This window comes from Varroa destructor, unplaced genomic scaffold (genome assembly GCF_002443255.2).
Source record: "Varroa destructor unplaced genomic scaffold, Vdes_3.0 BEIS01000004.1, whole genome shotgun sequence".
NCBI lineage: Eukaryota > Metazoa > Arthropoda > Arachnida > Mesostigmata > Varroidae > Varroa > Varroa destructor.
In genome coordinates, this window is record NW_019211457.1 from 14,625,325 (window position 1) to 14,646,585 (window position 21,261).

Sequence of the window (21,261 nt, forward strand, 5' to 3'; positions counted from 1 at the left end):
TGCATATCTATATGTACACGCATATGCAGATTATGATAAAGGTCCTACTTGGTAAAATCAGTTCTTGAAACGACCACCGTAAACAATGCTTCGCAGTATGCACTTGCTAAAGTCATGTCGAGTCATGAGAGTATATTATCCATTCATGAGAGTGTATATTGTGAGAGTATGCATTGTATATTATATCGTTTGAACCGACTAACAACGCTCGGAGGCTTTTAATATTAGATGATCAAATGAGCTGAAACCGTCAAGTTTCACGTCCTTTACCGTTCACCTAGCTGTTACTAGCATTGAAGCAGCAAAATTCATGTGGGCATCAGCACTCCGTTGTTTCTGAACCCACTTTATTTGTCATCTGGCGTAGTAATCCTCCACTACAATACGAAACGATAGTATTGAATGGATTTATTTTAAAATAAACACGCATTTTTGTCCATAACAGTTTAGAATATATATTCTAAGATCCGGCCGCCTTATTAATTATCGAAGTTTGTAATTATCTTCGATAATTAATAAGGCGGCCGGATCTTAGAATATATTTTCTTGTATTGAGTTGCCGGAAATTTCCGAATATCGCCGGCCCTCACAGATGCTTGAACGCGAAAAGCAGCTAATATTATTGGGCTTGCTGTTCTAAAACATCCGAATTGTACGATATTGGCTACTTTGCCCGTTTGCTGTTGTCTCTTCTGTCATGTTAGCAGTAAACACTGAGTGACATTTAGCAGCGATCACCAGTAGCCGTACTGGCTAGTGTATAAGGACAGTGCATCGCCATTGCACCCTGCAATTCCCTCATGAAATCTATTTGCATCGTCCACTTACGATCGTGTGGACAACAATATTGAACGAATAACCCGTTACTGACAGGGTGATCATGTTTGAAAGGTGTAGAGTGGCCGGTTATTCTGTATACTTGAATATTGAATGTAACAAAAAGTGGTGGCTCGGCAGTGCTTACCATGAGAATTAAACAGGCCACATGCTTTGATGTATTGATTTAAATAAGAGTAAATATATATACAAGAATAGATAAATACGAGTAAAATGCGATGGTAGAGCTCCGACCGGTAACGAGTTCCACTGCCACTGCCATTGAGAGCCAATTAATAAGACAGGATTATGAAAACCTGAGAAAAACCTCTTGGTTGTATTGCAATTTCCCGTTTCTTCTACAGGCCGCAAAATTTGTTACCACCGAACACCACCTATTTCCCATTTTCCCTCTCTACCGTACAGCCTTTGTAACACCACAATGCAGCTCGAGCACAGCAGTTGATTGTTATCTAACCGTGACAATATTTTATATACAGTGCTTTTCCCATACCCACGATACACACATACACAAATCCACACTTAGGCCTGCTTACCTTTAGAGCCCCACTCATCCCCTGAATCGGATGTAGCGTCCTCGTCATCTTGGTCCGCTACACGGATTTTCTTCTTTGTCGATGTGGAGTTGTTGTCGCCGCTCACATCTGACCCCTCTGAATCTGAAGCTAACGCCACACGCGACTTTCGCTTGCTACTCATGCTGCTCAATGCCGCCGACGGCTGAGCACACCCTTGTTTTTGCCGTTGTTAAGTAACACTCAGCTAACCCCTTGCAACCGGCGAACACACAGATACACAATAACACCAAATAGATCACACGGTCACCGTCGAGCTCTGGCCAAGTCCGATGTGATTACAGCCGACTGAATACGCTCAGGCAGCTCGCAACAACAGAGTAATTCCTCTACTTCTCTCTATCCGATTGTCTCAAATGGTAAGTAGGTACGAGCGGCAGTTATCAACCGTGGGCAACCACTGCAGGATTAAACTTTCCACAAACGCAAAATGCCACTGAAAGGCCGCAGAACAGAGCTGAACAAGAACTGATGGCCAAGGAGCAAAAACAGTCGCGGAGTCTTTGCACTTCACGAACAGCGAATCGTATTGCTGCCTGGACCGCTACGTTCCTTTGTATGAGTGTTATGAGAGGGCTAGTGGCTAATGGCGCGACCATGTTGTGCCGGAGAGAAGAACCAGCGACATAAACACGAACAACAATAGCGGCTTGAGCACACAATAGCAGACGACACCGTGAACAATCGAGGGTGGAAGCGACACCTGGCGGAGCCAAGATGAGCTCAGGATGATGCAGCCGCTACGGCGCCGGGCAGCAGCCACGGCAAATGCAGTGTACGCAGGAAACCACCCCGCCGGCACCCTGGCTATAGTTGCACTGTATAGAAAAAAAATACAGGCTAGTATTGTGACTGGAGAGACGATCCGCAGCTGCAACAACGATATCTCTAAAGAAAAAACATCGTTTCTGCTTGTATTGGGTAAGCCTAAAACAGTTAATGAAATAAATCTCGGAAAGAGTGAATGAGACGCGTCTTTTTAGGAAACGTTTCAGACGGTTGCAACAGGGCAATGGAGTGAGTATGTTAGTTTTCGATAAGTAAACAGGGAAGCAATGGAAAATCGTATATTAAAGAAATATGAATTTTCGTTCTAAAATAATTACTGCATTTACGAATTGATTGTTGATAGGTAAGAAGCATCAGAGGTTATTCGGAACCAAAATAGCCGGACAATGAACATTAAAACATCACTTTTATTAAGATTCAAAAACTCGACCTACGTCGCTTCTGAATATAAGCAAATTCTCTTGCATCAGCTACTTGGCACACAATATTGAGATATGATATCGATTTTTCTTAGTGGGCGGCTGTTCTATGCGGTAAGTTCTACAGATTTATTCCAACTGCAATTTGTTTTCGTAGAGATTCGATTAGCCATCGTTAAACACAGAGCTAGGTCTGAAATTTAGGCCCTGACGTTAGCAAGCTTGCCGTTTTAAACTTACCAAATAATTAATGACATCGCAGTCGTAATGGGATTACCCGTCCTTCGTAACTGCGTTATCAACCGGAATAAGAATCTAACATTGGCGAAATATCATACAGATTCTTTAAACAGCAGCGTTTTGCTTAGTTCTTTTTCAGTTAGGAACAATAGTTTAAAATTAAAATTAAGTGAAACTCACCAGGCTTCTTTTGTATATTTCAAGATTTTCCTAAGTTTCTTAGAGGGTAGCTTAACAGTCATAAATGTCATTAAATAAATATATAATTTTATATATTTTTCAACATTTTATTAAATAATTATTACCTCTTCGTTTTTCAAATTGACGAAAAGATGCCGATTGGTCGTTCAAAGGAAAGTTATTCTCAATAGAACTTAAGCATGACACCTGTTAATCGCTCTCAAAAGAGCGGTTGAAAAGTGAAGCTGTTTTAACTTGAACACAATGGGATCCCAAATTTTTAAACATGTTATTATTTTCAAGTCTGATTTTGTAGGCCTAATTTATTCAACAAGTTTTGAACTGCACGAGAATACGAGCTGATTTAAAAACAAATGTACATATTGTACATAGGAATTAATTATGTAAAAATATAAACAAATTACCGGAAAAACAATAAACGTTGTACTTCGTGGAAATTGGGTATCTCGTATTTATTTGATTATAACATCTTAATCTCATTAGATTAATTAGTGGTTTTAATATTGCGTTGTGTTTGCGAAGTAGATCAATACCAACTAAAAACATGCGTTAGTGAGTCTAACATAAATTTTCTTTTGATCCGTTCAAAAAATAATGAAAGTTCCCTACCCATGTTGCCTCCATTTTCCCTTAAAATAAATGTTTTCAAAATATAATTGAACATTTCAGTGAAATGAGCCCACTAACGAAATAAACACGACTGTCGAATCAATGAATAAAACTAGTAAAACGTTTGTATAATTGTTACAAGATTCCAATAATTATTCATCGTCAGATGAATTGTTTTTATGCCAGCAAATTTTATAAATAAAGATGTTTGGAAAATTAAATGTTGAATTTATTTTTAAATTACTTCATCCTTTTAGATATGTTGTAGTATATGAAATTCCTACAAAAAAAATCATATTCTACCGATGCAAACCACCATAAGCAACATTATAATAATGCTTTTGCTCATCTTATGCTTTGCCCCAAATTTAACGGCGAAATACCAACCTATCAGCGCCCTGAAAAACGATAATATTATCAAAAAAGCATCAAAAATTCTTATAGTTTTTTTAATTATTCCGTTAATTATTCCGCTGTTCTACATGAACGAAAATAGACGTCGTCTGCACTTACTCTAATCAATCAGTACAGTAGTTTACGGTAAAATTACATCCAGCCCAAATCTGATATGAACCTTAATATAAAAAGAAAACGAATAGAAAATCTCCATGATCGTTTTCTTTTTCCTCGTGCCCATCTAATCTTGACCATCGGCGCAAATTTTCAAAACCTATTACAGGAACTCTGTCAGCTATCCACAGACAGACAAACTTCAATCTTTCAATCAGGTCTGTTCCGATACCTTGTGATTTGTTACTGAGTTCGTACCACGTTCACACCACACTCGTACCACAATCGCCCGTTGTTGTGGCACTATCAAGTATAACGGCTAACAACCGTGTGTGCCAGTGTCATGCGGCCTGCTGTTCGCTCGGGTCCCTTCTCTCACCAGCAGGAAATAGCGGGAGTGGAGAATATGCGTATGACGGTTCCTGAATGAATACGGCGACAATCTTTTTAGCTTTACCAACTAGTACAAGGCAGTGAAGGTGTGTTGTTCTGCTGGATACTGTCTTTTGACGCGCTGGTCTGTTCTTATTATTTTTCTGTTATAGGTCAAAGGTCGCTATACGTACGTTCTGTGATTTCAGCGGTAGCAGTTCTAGTGATTCTGCAAATGTATGGGTAGCTGTTGTGTTTGGAGTAACGAGTACAGCTTTTCTGTTGAGTGGTAGTAGAAACTTATGAACCGAACTGGAGGGGACCGACGACGACGACGACGTTGACTCCAAAACAACAAGCGAAACTGTTGTCCACTCAACCATTGCTACCTTTCTTTCTAGTCAAAGAATCAACCAAAATCAATCAATATGAGTGTCTTAATGTACTCACAGCATGTGGTGTACGTCACAACGCTATTCGCTATCGTGGCCGTAGGTGAGTCTCGGAACATTTTCTAGGATCTCGAACATCGATATTCAATATAGGTTTAGACAGAAAGACACCGTCACCTAGCAGATGGCTACATCTGCTGCTACAGTTGGATATTGTTAGTCAATTCAATATTTGTCTGTGCTGTGTAGTTAATAACTGAGAAGTCTATCCTACTCATTGCTTTGAAACCGGGAAATGGAGTCAATTATCTATCACGTTTTGTGTGGCCTAGCATCGCTGTTTGCTCTTTCGATTGTGAGGTTCCTTATTCAAAAGCTAACATCGCAGGTGCTTTTAAACCGATGAGTGTTATAATCGAAACCACAATCGAAACAGAATGTAATAAAAGTTCTTCAGTGTCTACTACTTTCTCAGGCGTCCGCGCTATATTGTTTTATGACGCACTGTTAAAAGAGTCGTTCTGTTTCATGAGTATACATTACTTTTCAGAAGCCTGAAACCACTGATACTGGACGACTGAAGGGTCGATGATTCACTTTGTTATAAGCGCATGCGCGCATGGCTCCAGTCAGACGATTGATTATCTCATGAGTTGCTGGCCGTCATGTGATTTGACGCGCCGCTAACCTACGTTTCACTATGCGGCACAGCACTCACTCATCACAGTAAATCCTTGTCATCACTGCTGGAGGACCGTAGAATAATTAAAAAAGGGGGGGGATATAAATGAGCGGCCAAAAGGACGCTGCCGGTTCTGACGTTCACCTTCAGTTGTTGCTAGGATATACAAATGAGCGCCAAAAGAACGCGGCCGGTTCTGACGTTCACCTACAGTTGTTGCTAGGATAAGTTACAATAATGGAAATATCGACAGTGTCTAACAAGGCAGTGTGTGGGTGGAAGGTTCAATAATATCGAAAGTGAGCATGTCCTCATTGCAATAATGGTGGTAACATAACGTTTATATCGAATCAGAATGCGACAACGTTCTAAAGCCTGAAATGTGGAAATTGTGGAATGTCCGTCTCACTGGACGATAATGCATAACTTATTGATATCATATTAAAGAACACAATACGAAAAACAAGATTGGTCATTTTGAAAAATACACTAGTATTAATTAGTTTCGAATTATGGAACGTTTATATATTTGCTCTAATTCTATGCTTGTATTACTAAAAAATAACTAATAATAAAAGTTTTTTGAAACTACAAATTTCGTTGAAGAACATACTAAATATTTTTTTATATCTAACTATTTAAAAGCAATTGCGTTTTTTACCAATCTGCTTCTAATCATGACATTGATGTATACAACAGACTTCACTAGAGTGTCATGGAGCCTGCACAAAAAACACAGGTTTTCTCCTTGTCACTACTATGAGTTACCATTGCGCGAGTTTTTACTATCAATAGCTAGTTTTCGATATAATGATACCATCTGCATATATACAACAATGAAAATGCAGCAGATTACTTCTCCTGTGCGCCTATGGCCAGCTCGCGACAAGGATGCTCGAAGAATCGTATCTGCCTATGCGTTAGGCAACAATACCACGTAAACCTTTTGTTCCTTTTCTGTTATTATTATTACCGATGTTAATACTAAATTGGTCTAAAAAGATTAGAACCAGATCCCAAGTTTTTCATTGTATTGAACCTAAAAGTAGTCCAGGCAAGGAGGCACTAGTACACGTATAATACTTCGCAAATAATCTATAACACTTTTTTTACATATTTTTTCATTTTTATAACATTTTTAATGGCATATAGCTTTGTTATAAGTATACGCTCTGTATGTATGTTTGATATTTTAGGTCTATTCTATGTTTGCACCGGTAGAGGGTCACGAGTCGATTTCGGATGGTGAGTCATAAACCAATCAATTCAAAAATATTTGTATATTCTTGGCTCGAACCACGCCAGAGACACGCTATTCTCTATTTATATGTGACTAATATAATGATCACACATTTGCGTTTTTTTTTAAATGGTGTTTAGAAACAATACTTAATGAAGTACTCTACGTATTAGACTTGTTTCTGGACTAAAGAGGTGTTCTTTGTGTCGTTATTCCTTATTTCAGGTTCCTTGAAGGAATTCACCCGCATATGTGGTGCTCGATGGGTATCGGACTTGCAATTGCGCTATCAGTCGTTGGGGCCGCTGCGTAAGTATAACTTGAACTTCGGAAGTTTTAGCAAATTTAGTGTATGATATATTAGATTTCCTTCAGTTGAGCAAGGTCACTATTCTTTCAGACTCTTTTTCTTAAATGAAGACTGGTTTTCGCTATTGGTTTTTAGACACACGTTTATTTTTTAGTTTGATAGTCCAACGAATATTATAGGTTCCTGTTAGCTAAATAGAAACCCTGCTGTGTTTCATATGAGCTGAGCAAGATACGTAGCAGTTGATTCGAGCAAAGATCACTTACCGTCAAACCTTTGATGCTCTAAGGTGGCCTATTCGACCACTGCACTGTAAGGTGACCTATTGTAACTGACATAGACTTCAAAATAATTTTTGAAATTGTTATAATAATAACAGTAATGATTTGATTAAAGGATAAAGCGAGCATGCAAGATACGCACTATATACTCCGTATAGAGTTTTTCACTATCAAAAAGCGTTTCTCACCTTCAACTCATGCAACATCTAACCCGTAAACATTCCTAATTATTTGTCAACTGTATTATAGAGGAATTTACACGACTGGTGTATCGATCGTTGGCGGTGGTGTGAAAGCTCCTCGTATTCGAACAAAAAATTTGGTATCCATCATTTTCTGCGAAGCTGTGGCCATCTACGGAATAATTATGGCGATCGTTCTCAGCGGAAATGTTAACGACTTCACGAAAGAGAACGCATCTGCAGATGCGATGATGAGAAATTACATGTCCGGGTATGTGGTGGTGTGTTCTCGTTGATGCAGAATAAGTACTGTCTTGCTTAAGGTTCTCCAGTTCACGTAAGCTGCGAAAGCTGTTCTGGTGGAAAGGAAGATTTAGCTAAACAAGGCGGTTGATATGATCGATGGGTAAACTTGGCGGGAAAATTACTAATTGCATAGTAGGTTCGGGCTTCACAAGCTGATATCTATGAATCCATGATTTATTGAAATGCGTAATGCATGCAACCTTTTCTTTCTCGCCTCCGCTTGTATTCTCTACAGCTATATCATGTTCGGTGCAGGCCTGACAGTTGGCCTAGGAAATCTGTTCTGCGGAATGTCCGTCGGAATCGTTGGATCAGGTGCCGCTTTAGCCGATGCTGCTAATCCTGCGTTGTTCGTCAAACTTCTCATTGTTGAGATCTTTGCCTCAGCTATCGGATTGTTCGGCTTAATCGTGGCCATTATCATGGTACGATACGCTATATATAGATGTATATTCTTTTTGTTAGAATGTTTTCTTATGGCCCTGTTCTTGTATTTCTCCTGTGTCATGGAAACGGAAGCCGAAATATCTAATCCTTGTAAGGTGAAAATTTTACACGGTCATCTCCTACTCGTATTCGTCACCCTATTCGTACAATGCCACATGTTGGATACTGTAAAGATTGTCCGTATTCAGCAAGTCATAATTGATTTTTTTGTTTTCTCATATACCAGTTAATAACTGCTGACATTAAGAAGTGCCTACGGCATCTAAGCCTACGAAACCTTTAAAGATTACATGTCTTGTTTACTGCTAACACTGAACGGTCCTTTAATTCTTTCTCTTTATTATTTCAGACTTCAAAGATCAAGATGGGCGACAAGTAAATGCAAAATTGAAAACAAAAATAGCAGATAGTGCGAAGACGCAAGTGTGACGACAAAAATAACTGTGACCATATGACCTATCGAGAAGTACGTTAAAGCATATGAACATGCAACAACGCGAATGTTGCAGTCACTGTAGCAGCAAAGCAGGCAGCAGCAGTAGCAAGAAATTCTATGTCGCGAATGCAGTCATTGTTTCTCATAGGTCCCATAGTTCTCTCGCTGTGGTGGTTTAGCCAAAAAAAAAACTACTTCCTTTGCACGTCAAGGATGCAGATCCTAAACTATCCTTTTTGACGCGCTCAAAAGATGGTTGATTTAATACGCACCATAGTCCCTAGAGTTCATTGTATCGATTCCGCGCCTTGTGCAAATAGTCTAATCGAACTTAGGTAGACACAGTACATTGCTTTGGGAGGGCATGGGAAAATGCAAGAGAAATTTTTATAATTGCTAGATTACTATAATTGTAATTATTTCGCTCTTTGAGCATTAATTCATGATAGTTATATTTGCCGAGAAAGCTGTTTTCAGTGAGTAGTTTAAGAAAATAGGTGATGTATTAGATCAGCTGTCGAATCGCCTGCAAGGAGGAACGTACCTAACGTAGCTCAAAGATTTGTGCAAGAATACAACGTTCGAAGCAAGGTTTGACAAGACAACGGCCGGGCTATAATGTGTATGAGGCAGTCTGCAAAAAAATTTGCAACCATAATGAAAAAAGTGAAGTATTCATGCCTTTCTAAGAAGTTACTCGAGAATTTGATCAAACACATCTTTATGTTGCATCTAAATGGGTTGCTACGTCTGTATCGCGCAGACACTATAGTTATGTTGCTATACGACATCGAAAATTCGCTTTCTAATTTATGGTTTGGCTTTTCGATACGTATCCTCTTCGCAAAAAGTGTAGCACATAAAAACACAAAGAAAAATAGAAAATGGTATTAGTGGCTCAGTTTTATTTTATCCGTCTCATCGACCTGATAAACCTTGCCAAATTTCCGATATGGTGTCAAAAAACAGCGTTACAACCATAAGGAAAATACAAAACCGAAATATAAATGCAGAAAGAGAGAATGGATAGAATTAATAAATATTTATTACTAGAAAAAAAAAACAGCTCAGAAGAAGTATTTTAAGCAATTGGAGGAGTAACGTACCTAAAGGTGGAAAAATATGAATTTGTTTGTGCTTGGAGTATAAAATAGCTAATTGTCGAGTTAATAACGAGTGAATAATTAGCTAATAATTAAGAGAAACCAAGCAAGTCAAATAGAACGAATGAAAAATAAAAATTTATATAACGGAAAAGTATTAAAATGGAATTCAGATGAAGCGTGAAAATTTCAAAAGAAAGACGACGTAACAGAGAATGCAAACCAGTATACATATTATACAGATACAGACTCACTTCAATAGGGGCAGACACATACCATACCAAAAAGAAAGAATAATGTTCACGTATTATCTTTTTTTGGTTAAGCGATATATAGAAAGACAAAAATAAAAATAGAAAAATCATTTATCAAGTAGACAACTTGTTTTGAAAACAAGAAAGCCAAGGGAAAAATATTAAATTTATCAGTGAATAGAAATAGAAAAAAACCTAGTCAAAAAAGAGATACTCAGATATTCGCAATACTACATGTTTACAATTCTCAGAGAGTGCTGTATGTCCAACTATATGGCAGACGACCGTTTAGTAAATGCTGGTTTGAGTTGAGAAGAAACGATCAATGGGGGTCAACAGGTTACCGACAGCATTGCATAATTAATTTGACGAACACTTATGAATGCAAGGACTTCTATTAAGGGGTATCGCATAGGACTAACTTGGAGAATAAAGTTTTTTGTATGGATCAAACACTTGAATTTAACTAATTTTGCATACATAAGGAAGGTATGTGCACTTTTTATCGTTGGATTAAAGCCTTACCCTTCGATACTAATCTCGTCGCTGGTAAATTCTTCAACCCGGTACAGATTCCTGATAAATGAGCTAAAAATTAAGGTTGTTAAATGTATGGTTGACAAACAAGAACGCTGAGCAAAGAAACTAAATTTTAATTCTTAATCTATGCATTCGAGAGCAATTATTAATGGGATTTCAAAGGTGGACATGTATGTGTGAATTCGGGTGTGGGCTTTGCCACCGGTGAGGCTATGGGAAGACAAAGCAAGGAGAAACCGTAAAATACCGCAAATCTATTATGAGTTATGGAATCGTTTTTCCTCGAGTTAAGATTGCTGCCATCTACTGGTATAAAATTGTCAACGATATTAGCTGACTAACTAACACCACTGAATGTAGGTGGTGGCGATAAATTGTAGAAGTTGCTGGATTTTGTCAGAGCAGGCGATGATTTTGAAAAAGAAAGCAAAGGCGATGGTAAAGGTAAAAAGCTTTTATGACAAACGAGTAATTTCCACTTGTATACGATTTGCGTTGAGTGTTTTTGGCTTGAATAAGCGCATGTATAATTGTCTTAAACTGAGAAAAAGATTTAATCTATGGGAATAATCAAAATGATGATGCTGATGATAATAACAAATGATGAACAAGAAGTCAAACGGGAATGAACTGGTTATTATATTAGATATCCAATACATAAAAATTTCACGTAGGTATCAACTAATTATTGGACTAAGTTCGTAAATTCACGTTAGACCATATTTTAATTGAACATAAAGTGGTAAAAGTAAAGCGGATTTAACATTGAACTTTTTAGAGTTATTTGCTAACGGGTAGTAAGATACTCTAGCTTCGCATTATACTTGCAGAATCAGGCTTGCTCTATGTATACATAGTATACATACTTGTTGTTTCCAGCATCAAGAAAGCATGCCATTTTGTGTTGATTATACCTTATATATCGTATATATCGTATTCTGTCAGTGGCGTGAAATAGACGCGATATACCCCTATAGGCGGCATACGTTTTAATCCGACAACGTATCCGGAAAGGGTTTTCAAGTTTTCCCGTTGTTTTAAGCGACCACTGCAGGCCGTAGAAGTGTATTATTATCGATAAAAAGTGATATGAAAATTTGTAAGTAAACAGATCATGTATAGCAACGATTTCAGTAGAAACTTCCATGGGGCTCCACTAAGAAAATTCTATTCGAATAGCGAATTTTGTCGTTCTGCGTAAATGCAAAGTAGTGAAAGGCGTTCCTTTGTGAAAAATAAACGTATAAACTATGAAACAGGAACAATACCTCGAACCGGTAAGTATAAAATATACAGCAGAAATAATCTCACGTAAACACTAACTAAAGAGCCGAACCCAAGTGATGAAACTCGCTGTCTTCGAGAAAAAAGGCGAAAGAAAGGCTGTCTCGCGTGTACAATTAAAATGTTTAGTATTCAGTTTGGCTTCTAGATACTTTATAAATTTACAAAATTGAATATAACCAGTTTTTATGGTCGGTAATGTTATTTTAGGTCAAAGCTAACATAATCCAAAAATAATTTTCAGCAACTTCTAGAAAGTCGATGTGTCCGGACAGTATTCGAAAAAAAAAGTCTAAAGTCCCAGCGGACATATGGTGTATTTTTATGCAAGCTTTAGCTCTCCGTATGCACGGAATAGCGCATCTAAATTAAGAATTTTTCAGCAGGTTTCTTTTTAAGATTATATAATGCGTATATATTTCAATGAAACGTTTCGCATGAACTAAAAATGTTATCTCCGGAGATCATGCTTAATCATTACAACCATTATCCACTGCAATTACAGCTATTCGGCACTTAAAGCACTAACTAGTCATTTTTAGAATATTGCTTCTTTGATCAAAAAAAAACTTTTTTCCGTGTGCCAAGAAATATTGATAAGTGTAGTTTTGTTAAGGTATCGCTTAGATACACTGTATACAAATGATTCTAACGAAATTAAATTTTGGCAAAGTAGCGGGCCGAAAGTTGCAAAGTGAAACTTCAGAACAGCTAAAAGTTCATAAGGGACGGGAAATTTCAAAAAGCGATTGGCGACCCAATTCGATCCAATTGGCAATTGATATTCTTGCTTTTAAAGCGACCATTAGTTTCACCATCAGGTACCTAGGTGTATCAATAATAGCCTCTTGGGTTATTTTGATGAATTTTCAAGCCTTTAAAATATACACCCTATTGAACATCTTATGGCTTGATTCGGTTTTTATTTTTTTTTAGAGATCTCTTGTATTTGGTAATAATGTAGACCTAGAATTTTGGAAAAAAAGGAAATATTTTTCGTGGTAAGGATTCCTCTAATGCGGAAAAGCTTAATAATAACTGATATTTGTTGGAATTCCGATGATGACGCACTATGTTGTTTACCATGACAAGCTTATTATTTTGTTCTAAAAGGAACTAATGTATCTGGTAACACGAATAGCGGACAAACGTACGCCCTTTATAACAAGAAGCCCAAATTGAACGCATAACATTATGTGGAGAATAAATAATTTGATAGCAAAGGCTAACATGTTAAAGCAGTTCTGAAAGGACCACTACGTAGCTTCAAAGAAATACATGTTGTGTATGTTAATAACAAATAATATTTATTTCACAGATTAAATACTTTTGTTGTTAGCTGCGTAAACCTTCTTGAATAAGCTAAATAATATATACTTAAAGAATAAATATAATATCCCAGCGGGGAAGCGACATGATCTGCACGATCAGTGAGATTGAAGAGTACTGAGCACACCCTTTCCAATGGCGATTATTATCGGGTAACTTCAACGATAAACTTTTAATTTCGAGGATGTATATACAAAATTCACAAGTTATAACATGTCTTGGAACGTGAAGACGATAATTTGAGTAGTCTAGTTTCTAATTAAAGGATACAAGTAAAGCTTTCTGTTTTAAATATTTCTATCGGCACACTAATGCTACGCAAATTATATAAATAAAAAAATGTAGCAAATAGGAACTAATATATATTGCGATGTAACAAAAATGGGCACATAGTAAAGCCTTAGGTAAACTCGTGTACGCTAAAGCTCATGTGAGAGATGCCAGATCTCTATAGAACTTAAAAGGAGAAACTCGTCGTGAGTAACCTTTAGTGTAACGAAAAATGTGAATACATAACAATCTACTAGTAAAATTGCGTAATTCGAGGTGCAGTTCTTCCATTGTGCTGGCGTACACGAAATTTCCCTCACTACAGTTCGATTATGGTCAGTCGGAATTTTATGAGATAAACAAAGCTATTGCAAGGAATAACTAGCTTAATTATATACATACTCAAACAGACATCGAAACATCGAATTGAGTTTTGACTCCGAACTGTGTAATTTCATGTTGTTACGCCTTAGCTTATTAAAACGTTTGGTGAAACTAGGTGTCTCTTCTTTGCCAAAATTATTGGTGAAACGCACAATGTCTCTTCTACTCCCTTTCTTCAAATCTTTAGACTTTGATGTCAGTTTTTTATTTAACGATAATTAAGGTTTCTTTTCTTAGTTTTATTCGCTATTCTCGCCATGTGTTCTTTTCCTTTTCTTAAATGTGTTGCCCAATGAATGCATTAGGAATATCAATCGAAATACGATACCCTACAGTGAGAACTGTGCAACAAATTAAACCAACAAGTACAATTGAAACAACAGTACAATTGAATTAATGTGAACGCTGGGAATGCGATCTCTGAACTTTCATATGATGCTCTTTGCTCTATGTGACTAGATCGAGAAATATCTTTCCCGGAGGTAGCGCCTTAATCTGCCTTATAGGAATCACCGGTAATCCTTCGCAGTTATCCGATATGATCTTCAGATTCAAAAGATATAAATCACTTGTTACTGTTAAATTAAATGGCAATTTTCGATAACTTTTAGCGAATAGTTCATCGTTGGAATGCGTACTGTGTTGTTTAAGGTTATTGCTTTCACTTCGCGGTTTGACGAAGGCTTCTGGAAACGACAGCACTGCCGTGCAGTATTCGCCATCATGCATCTGATAAAAGCAGTAAAATCGACTCTTAGGAATCAGTTTGGTGAGATATTTAATCCTTTATATATATATATATATATATAAGAGAGAAAGAACCGTTTTGAAAATAGATGAAACGATTTTTCTTCATTTTAAATATGTCCTATATCTAAAAACGTGTTTAGTAAAAAATATGTGTGAGATATCTAGCTTTCCTCTTAGCGTATTCACGTATATAGCTTCTTTTTCGAGCTGTCATAACTAGTCGACACCAAAACTATCCTTCAAAATATTAATTATTTAGTAAATACAAAATTAAATTAATTCAATTAATTAAGCTACAGAACCATAATATAAGAATCTTGGCTACTACACAAATGTAGTCAAATGAAACTAGAATCGAGCACTAATATTTCAGTAACTTTTAATTCGGTATTTTATCACTTATGAAAAACCATGATTACGACTCTTGTAGCCATGACCCGTGTATTGCACACTTGCAGTGTGGCAAATTCTCATTTCAATAGGTAGTTGAATCGTACGTACCTCTAAATATAGATGTCGATGTTCGTCTATGACAAATCTATGTGACGGTTCCAACTTCGGAGGTAAGTTTGTGGCCAGTTCTATTACATTGAGGAAAGCTTTCCAGTTCTCCAGAGGTGAGCTATTCATCCAATGAGAATTATCGTTTTTCAATATATGTTGCTTGTCAGTATTCGTTGGCAGAGGCATAATTTTCTTATTATTGACCGCATTTAATAGCCGTCTCGTCGTTTGTGCTGTCGATGATATCATTATTGTTGTCACTGGTGTTGGAGGCCGTTCGGTCAAGATAAGGGGGTCGTCCAACGAAACCCCAGTTGTTTGACCTTCGCCTCTTAGAATGATAATCGAAGACACAGGTGATGTCACTTGTGTGTTTCGGTGAACAAGTTGAATCAGGATAGGTAAAATGATGATAAACGTAATGATCGCTACAGAGACGAACAGTGCATGTCTCTTATCTATGAAGGCTCTCTTACTTTTTAGTTCTTTGGTACGTTGATTTTCTATGGCGAGTTCTTCGTCACATAGCAACACGCGCGCCATATCTATTATGTAAAATAAGAATGGTTAGCACAGCAGCGTTATAGTTCGGCACGGCACCACAAAGATTTGACAATCAATATCGACAATGATTAAAATATTGATTGCCAAAATAAACGTTTATCTCATATATCATCAAATAACGTGTGTTTGGCTATTTACGACCTGTAAGGGGGCATAAGCTGTTAGTAATAACTGTGGAGTTATTTAAACAGCGTTTCCAATTTCATGCGATCGGTTTTACCTGAAAACCAGTAGACAAAATTCAATGTCACAGGAATTCTGATATTACAATTCTAATCTATATGATAGACTAAAAACTTAATGAATCGCAAAGATGCAGGTATGAAACAGCAGTAACGAAAGTATCGACTTCGGCCGTTATAAACAAATTGTCGGCTCAAGTTAGAAATTCATATTTTTACAGATGAAACGCCTGTGATCTCGTAGATCATCCATATAGTTACGGAACTTCTTAAATCAGCTCCCATATTTGGAGTTTTATCACACATCTTAGGCATTCCATCAGACGGCTGGCTTGCACCACAAAACAAAGTGTGTCTCTGCCCGAATTCGGCAAAACGTATCCGTTAGATTAACATGTGAGTACGTTATCTATTAAGTTACTACGTGCATTGTGTCAGCCAGTCTGGACAACGTGATCAGTTTAGCACTTTTACGGCATGGTTCAGCTAGACGTTGAGACGACAGATTTTTTAAAACAATTCGCACAATGACAAATAATATCACTTTGTTTTAACACTGCAATAATCAAGCAACCAAACTCGAGCCGCAGAGAATTTCCAAATGTCAAATCAGCCGGGTTCCTTAACACTGAATTTTAAAATCCAATTTTACATATAAATCAATAAAAAATAAAATTTTAATAATAAATAAATACTTGTAAAGACTTTTCGAACAGAAAAATGTTGAAATTAGAGGCTTATACCGATGTGTGAAATGAAAATTGCTTTCGCCCATGTTGCATGCCACCTCAAATGTTCTTCAAACATGTCCGCAACGCCGCCTATGTATAATTAGGTGAATAAAACAAGAAACGCCTTGGCTCATCCTCATTATAGGGTAGGTAAAGTCATGTCCCTTATCTTTACAGGTAGTTTCACGTGATAGTACTTCTTTATCGTTATAGAAGTGGTGCAAAAAGGACATGAGGTTCTGACGTTAAAACAAACTTATTTAATAAATTCATAGTAAAAAGCTTTACATAGTACCTATCCCTATGTTTCGAGTTTTACGTACGGTATAGCCGTTAGGTATTGCATCAGACGGAGGACAGTACTAACGTAAAATCAGCTGACATCACAGTACCAAAGCGTGCTTTGCCGTGTTGCCATATGTAAAGTAAAATTGTTTACTATTTCACAATTACGAATTCCGCGCGGACCAAATTCCGCTGGATTTCGTCTGCTACAACTTTAGCGCCAAAATAATTCCAGATACGGTCGGCGGTTGGGTTATCCCTGCATTGAATTCATTGTATTCGCGGCGACCAGTGTAGAAGAAACACGAAAAAAATATAACAGCAAAGTGGCAAAATAGCTGGGCATATGTATCTGGGCAGCCGGATACTCAGCCGGAATCAGTTCTGTCAGTGTGTGGACAGCGTAGACAGTTCTGCTACATCTCTCCTACGGATCGGCCACGTAGAAATTATTTCTGTACTGAGTTTGGCTAAGCGCACGGTGGCAAGGGTGAGGAACCACAGATGAAAATCGTTAGACAGTGAACTTGTTTATTTTTATTTCTATATTATATTTACTTTGTTGGTGTTTATCGAAAGGCTCTGATTAAGCCTGATTGAGCATAAGGAAGACGTTGAGTAACCTTGAGGTAACGCGTATTTGCATGAAGAGAAACACAGTCGAACGAGCTAATTGAATATCCTCCGGAGATAAAAAGTAGCCCGATAGCCTTCAAATATCGACAGCAGCTGGCGGCTACGGAAGACCGTGATTACAATTAGACGAGCCGTGTTTCTTTATGTGTGTGTTTCTCTCTATTTACGGCTCGTGATCCATATATATCCGACTTGATTGCTCGACGACCTCGAAGAGTGCGTCGGATTGCGATGCGTTCAGGAAAAACGGCCCGCTTCGCAGGAGCAGAAGAATGTGGCTTTACTCCATAAACTCTACAAATTCCGTTTGTCCTCGCGGTTCGAGTTTGGCATCAGACAATCTATATGAGGTGGATTCATCACCGGAGGGTAGCAGCAGCAGCAGCACTTCGGATCCATATAGATTGTTTGCCTTTCCCGAATCGCATTCACCTCCAACCCCATATGAAACTACTAGGCAGCGTGAAGCAGCTCGACGACGTCAAGCTAAGGTCAAAGCTGGAAAGCGGCAGCTAGAGCAAAATGAACTGCAAACCTGTGACGAAGCTTGCAGAATAACTTTGTTTGAAAACGAGCTGTCAGAAAATGCCCGACAGCGCCAAGCATGTTGGAAGCCGGCTGGCAAGTCAAACGCTTTCAGAACAAAACTGTCTCAAGATAGATTAGGTGGGAATGGTAAATTAAACAAAAGCGTAGAGAAAAAGAACGAGGGTCTAAAACGTAAGGCTCAGAGAGTTATAGCCAAAAGACGGGTTCACAGAATTCATAACGTTAATCAAGCCAGCAAAGATAAAAAGAAGGTCTATTGTGAAGTAGAACAGAAATTACTTGTGAATCAGGAAATTCGGGATTTATCGCTAAAACGAAGCTCAAGCAATACAGCTTGCGCGTCCCTAAAAGAAAACGTGAGGCCAACGCTAACGTTAGGCCACCAACCCAGCAAGGCACAAGACGAAAAGAAATTAGATCAGGTGGTTACTTCGGACAACGCTCACAAACTGCTGTTGGACTCTGACGGGATCGATCGCATCTTCGACAGTGTCGTAGTCATGCCAGCCATGTATAGCACAAAAGCTAACAGCTACAAAGCCGATGGCGTTTTCCGAGGTCTATCGGCCTGCGCCATTAGAAAATCTCCACTTCTGATTAACTCGACACGACGATATGATGGTATTAACACGACAGCGAAAACAAAGATACGTGACAATGTCTCGCTTTTCAAAAAGAGAACGGTTAACGAGCTGAATAGTGGTAGCACTGATGCTGTTATTAGCGGCAATTGCAGCAATTTCCAGTTACAAAGTCGAGCTCTGATGAACTATTCGCCGGAGTTGAACACTGAAGTCCGCATTGGCAATACGGAACAATACAGATCCGAGGTTAATGGTGCAGAGCCGCTACTACTGAAGCACGCGGCATCACCTCGTCAGGTCACGTGTGACTCCAGGTTGAAAAAACCACAGCAGCGTCGGAGCCAGACATCAAACAATAGATTTCCACGAGAAGTGTGGAAGGGAGCGGCGGTTCGACGCGAGCGTTTTGCACAACTTGAGGGGAAACGCGTCAAAACTGAGCGAACAGTTAGCATCACCTCAATAAAAAATTCAAACAATCAGTTGAGCGTGTTGAATAAACCTAACGGGCGTGCTATAGATGGACATAGCTCAGACGAAGATGCGAAGAAAACGGGTACCGATGAGTGCCAAAGTGGGTATGATCAAAAAGAAATGGCACGACGGCGTTTAGTTGACGAATGCACTCAAAGGGACTGTTACGTTGTAACGGCACGCTATGAAGAACCTGGAGGGCACACGAGGTATGTCTCTCATTATGGATAGAGCAAAGGCTTCCATTTAAGATATGCACAATATACCATCGTTGTTAATATTGTTTTAACGATACAGCTATATATGCAGCGAATAGCATCTTAATATTTCGGTTACCATAATTTACTGGGTTCTACATTACGTATTGCTTAATATGAAGAAAATTATTTGAGGATGGGTTGTATGTACAAGACTGAAGTTATTTGAAATGCGGTCGATATATGTTAAGGAATTTCCGGTTGAGCGGTTGAGGAATGTTAAGGAAAGCGTAGATTTACTATAGGGGTAAGCTTATCGACAGAGTTTTTTTCTTATATAACAGTTATTACGTGTCAAAATGAAGCAGCTTCATTTAGTTGTTGTATGCGCTGTAAATCGTCCATTGAAGCTTGCAAACTGGCTTTCGCAAAACTCACCGAAGGCCTTCATTTAGCATATACTATATTATACGCGATATTTTTATTATTCCGTATTTTATCCTATTGTCATATGTTCTAATAATTTGAACTAACTGATGTACTAATTTGATATCTTTTTCTCTTGTTTGGCAGTTTTCGCCATGCACATGCTGCGACCTCTACGAAAGTCGACACCAAACAGGCCACAAAAGCAGTGAGAGATCAGGCTGTTAAAAGATCCGGTGATAGTGGAAGTGTCAAAGGCAATCTACCAAAGAAGTCAAGAACAAATGCTGAAATGCTTGGAGATTCTCCAATACAGATACTAAAGGTAATTTCAAGAACCGGAGGTGCTGTTTCCAAAAACGGGAAGGCTAGTCGGAAAAACGGAAACTCCCGCCCGAAAAGGCCGGAGATAGATAAGGGAAGATCGACCGCACTTGCTAATAATATTTCACCCAAGGCTCAAACAACCTTCGCAAGCAGTAAAAGCTCTTCCCTCAAGGCGACAAAAACCGATGAAGGACCACAAAATTTTTTGTCCAACAACGATAGAACTAGTGCGGAAATTGCAATCGTCTCGCCAAAAAAGGCGCCCAAAAATAGTACAAAACCTAATAGCGCCTCACCTAAAATGGCGAAGGCGGGCTTAAAACGAGAACAAACAGTCGGTAAAACTCCGCCCAAAAAATCGATAGCGAATCCGGCAAATCCGTTAATAAAACAGTCGAAAAGAGATATCAAAAATAGGTCGCCGAAAAAAAGTCAGCTGCCTCAAGACAACGATGGACGGCAACCAAGTGCGTCATATACAAGTATTTTGGACATTGATTTAAGTAACTTGGAATGTTCGATCGATGAAACGGAGGCTGGCATTTCGTCTGAAGCTCGAAATCTGATGGTAAAGTCAAAACCGGTTCCTAAAAATAGACATACATCACAGTCAGCATTCGTAAGCTTTCCTCGGATCAGTATAGCCTCACTCTTCCGGCGGTCGTTTAGTCGACTGGAAGAGAAGCACTCGTGGAGTGAGCAGAAACGTCCTTCCATCTTGGATGAGAAAAGTTGCAGATCGTGCTTTGTTCAACTCGAGAGGATTAAGTATGAAAGGGTATGCTAGTAACAACTGTTCCTCAAATTTTTAATTTCATTTTTTTTAATTCAAATACAATAAAAGCTTTTTTTTTTACAACACTAGTTGAATTCAGCCAACCGTTCTACATTAATCGCGATTATGGTTCACATAGTAAGCCATTACCAGTCAGCGACTTCTTCGGAGAGCCTGGTCAAGTTCACGATTTGAATACAACAGCTTACAACCGGCGCTAAAAACGTTATATATGTATATATATATATATATATATAGTAGGTGGTTAAACAGCATTTTCTTCAG

The 21,261-nt window shown here is 38.3% G+C and overlaps 3 protein-coding genes across 13 annotated transcripts in view; 2 read left to right on the forward strand and 1 right to left on the reverse strand.

Moving 5' to 3' along the window:
* The first annotated feature begins 2,125 nt into the window (after positions 1-2,125).
* On the forward strand, positions 2,126-11,351 carry LOC111250291 (V-type proton ATPase 21 kDa proteolipid subunit c''-like). 4 transcript variants are annotated; one of them, XM_022805303.2, is made up of 7 exons: positions 2,210-2,333; positions 4,726-5,047; positions 6,823-6,871; positions 7,092-7,175; positions 7,707-7,910; positions 8,181-8,370; positions 8,742-11,351. In XM_022805303.2, the coding sequence occupies exons 2-7, from the start codon at positions 4,981-4,983 to the stop codon at positions 8,769-8,771; spliced, it is 624 nt and encodes a 207-aa protein (XP_022661038.1). In that variant the 5' UTR covers positions 2,210-2,333; positions 4,726-4,980; the 3' UTR covers positions 8,772-11,351. The 4 variants fall into 4 exon arrangements, with proteins under 4 accessions (XP_022661035.1, XP_022661038.1, XP_022661039.1 ...); XM_022805304.2 differs by lacking the exon at positions 2,210-2,333 and adding an exon at positions 4,465-4,590; XM_022805301.2 differs by lacking the exon at positions 2,210-2,333 and adding an exon at positions 4,481-4,659 and having other exon boundaries at positions 4,762-5,047.
* Positions 11,352-13,290: 1,939 nt separating this feature from the next.
* The window catches only part of LOC111250296 (uncharacterized), a 30,070-nt gene continuing 22,099 nt past the window's right edge, over positions 13,291-21,261 (reverse strand). For 2 of the 8 annotated variants that reach the window (XM_086986291.1, XM_022805312.2), the window contains 2 exons: positions 15,244-16,030; positions 13,291-14,721 (listed from right to left, as the gene is read on the reverse strand). Coding sequence is in view for 5 of the 8 variants with exons in the window: in XM_022805311.2 (XP_022661046.1) it covers positions 14,440-14,721; positions 15,244-15,789 (828 nt within the window). In the remaining 3 variants the exon portion in view is untranslated. Of the gene's footprint in view, positions 14,722-15,243; positions 16,031-16,258; positions 16,510-16,735; positions 16,978-17,046; positions 17,175-21,261 lie in introns of those variants that run through there. The other 6 variants (XM_022805311.2, XM_086986289.1, XM_086986288.1 and 3 more) reach the window with 6 other exon arrangements.
* LOC111250294 (uncharacterized) lies at positions 17,276-21,135 on the forward strand. The gene is made up of 2 exons (XM_022805308.2): positions 17,276-19,460; positions 20,022-21,135. The coding sequence occupies exons 1-2, from the start codon at positions 17,917-17,919 to the stop codon at positions 20,986-20,988; spliced, it is 2,511 nt and encodes an 836-aa protein (XP_022661043.1). The 5' UTR covers positions 17,276-17,916; the 3' UTR covers positions 20,989-21,135.

Coding starts and splice junctions, on each gene's coding strand:
- LOC111250291 (XM_022805300.2), top strand. CDS start 2,141: ATGATGCAGCCGCTACGGCGCCGGGCAGCAGCCACGGCAAATGCAGTG. Junction 2,334..6,822: donor ATCGTTTCTGCTTGTATTGG/GTAAGCCTAAAA, acceptor TTGATATTTTAG/GTCTATTCTATGTTTGCACC. Junction 6,872..7,091: donor TCACGAGTCGATTTCGGATG/GTGAGTCATAAA, acceptor TCCTTATTTCAG/GTTCCTTGAAGGAATTCACC.
- LOC111250294 (XM_022805308.2), top strand. CDS start 17,917: ATGTGGCTTTACTCCATAAACTCTACAAATTCCGTTTGTCCTCGCGGT. Junction 19,461..20,021: donor GAACCTGGAGGGCACACGAG/GTATGTCTCTCA, acceptor CTTGTTTGGCAG/TTTTCGCCATGCACATGCTG.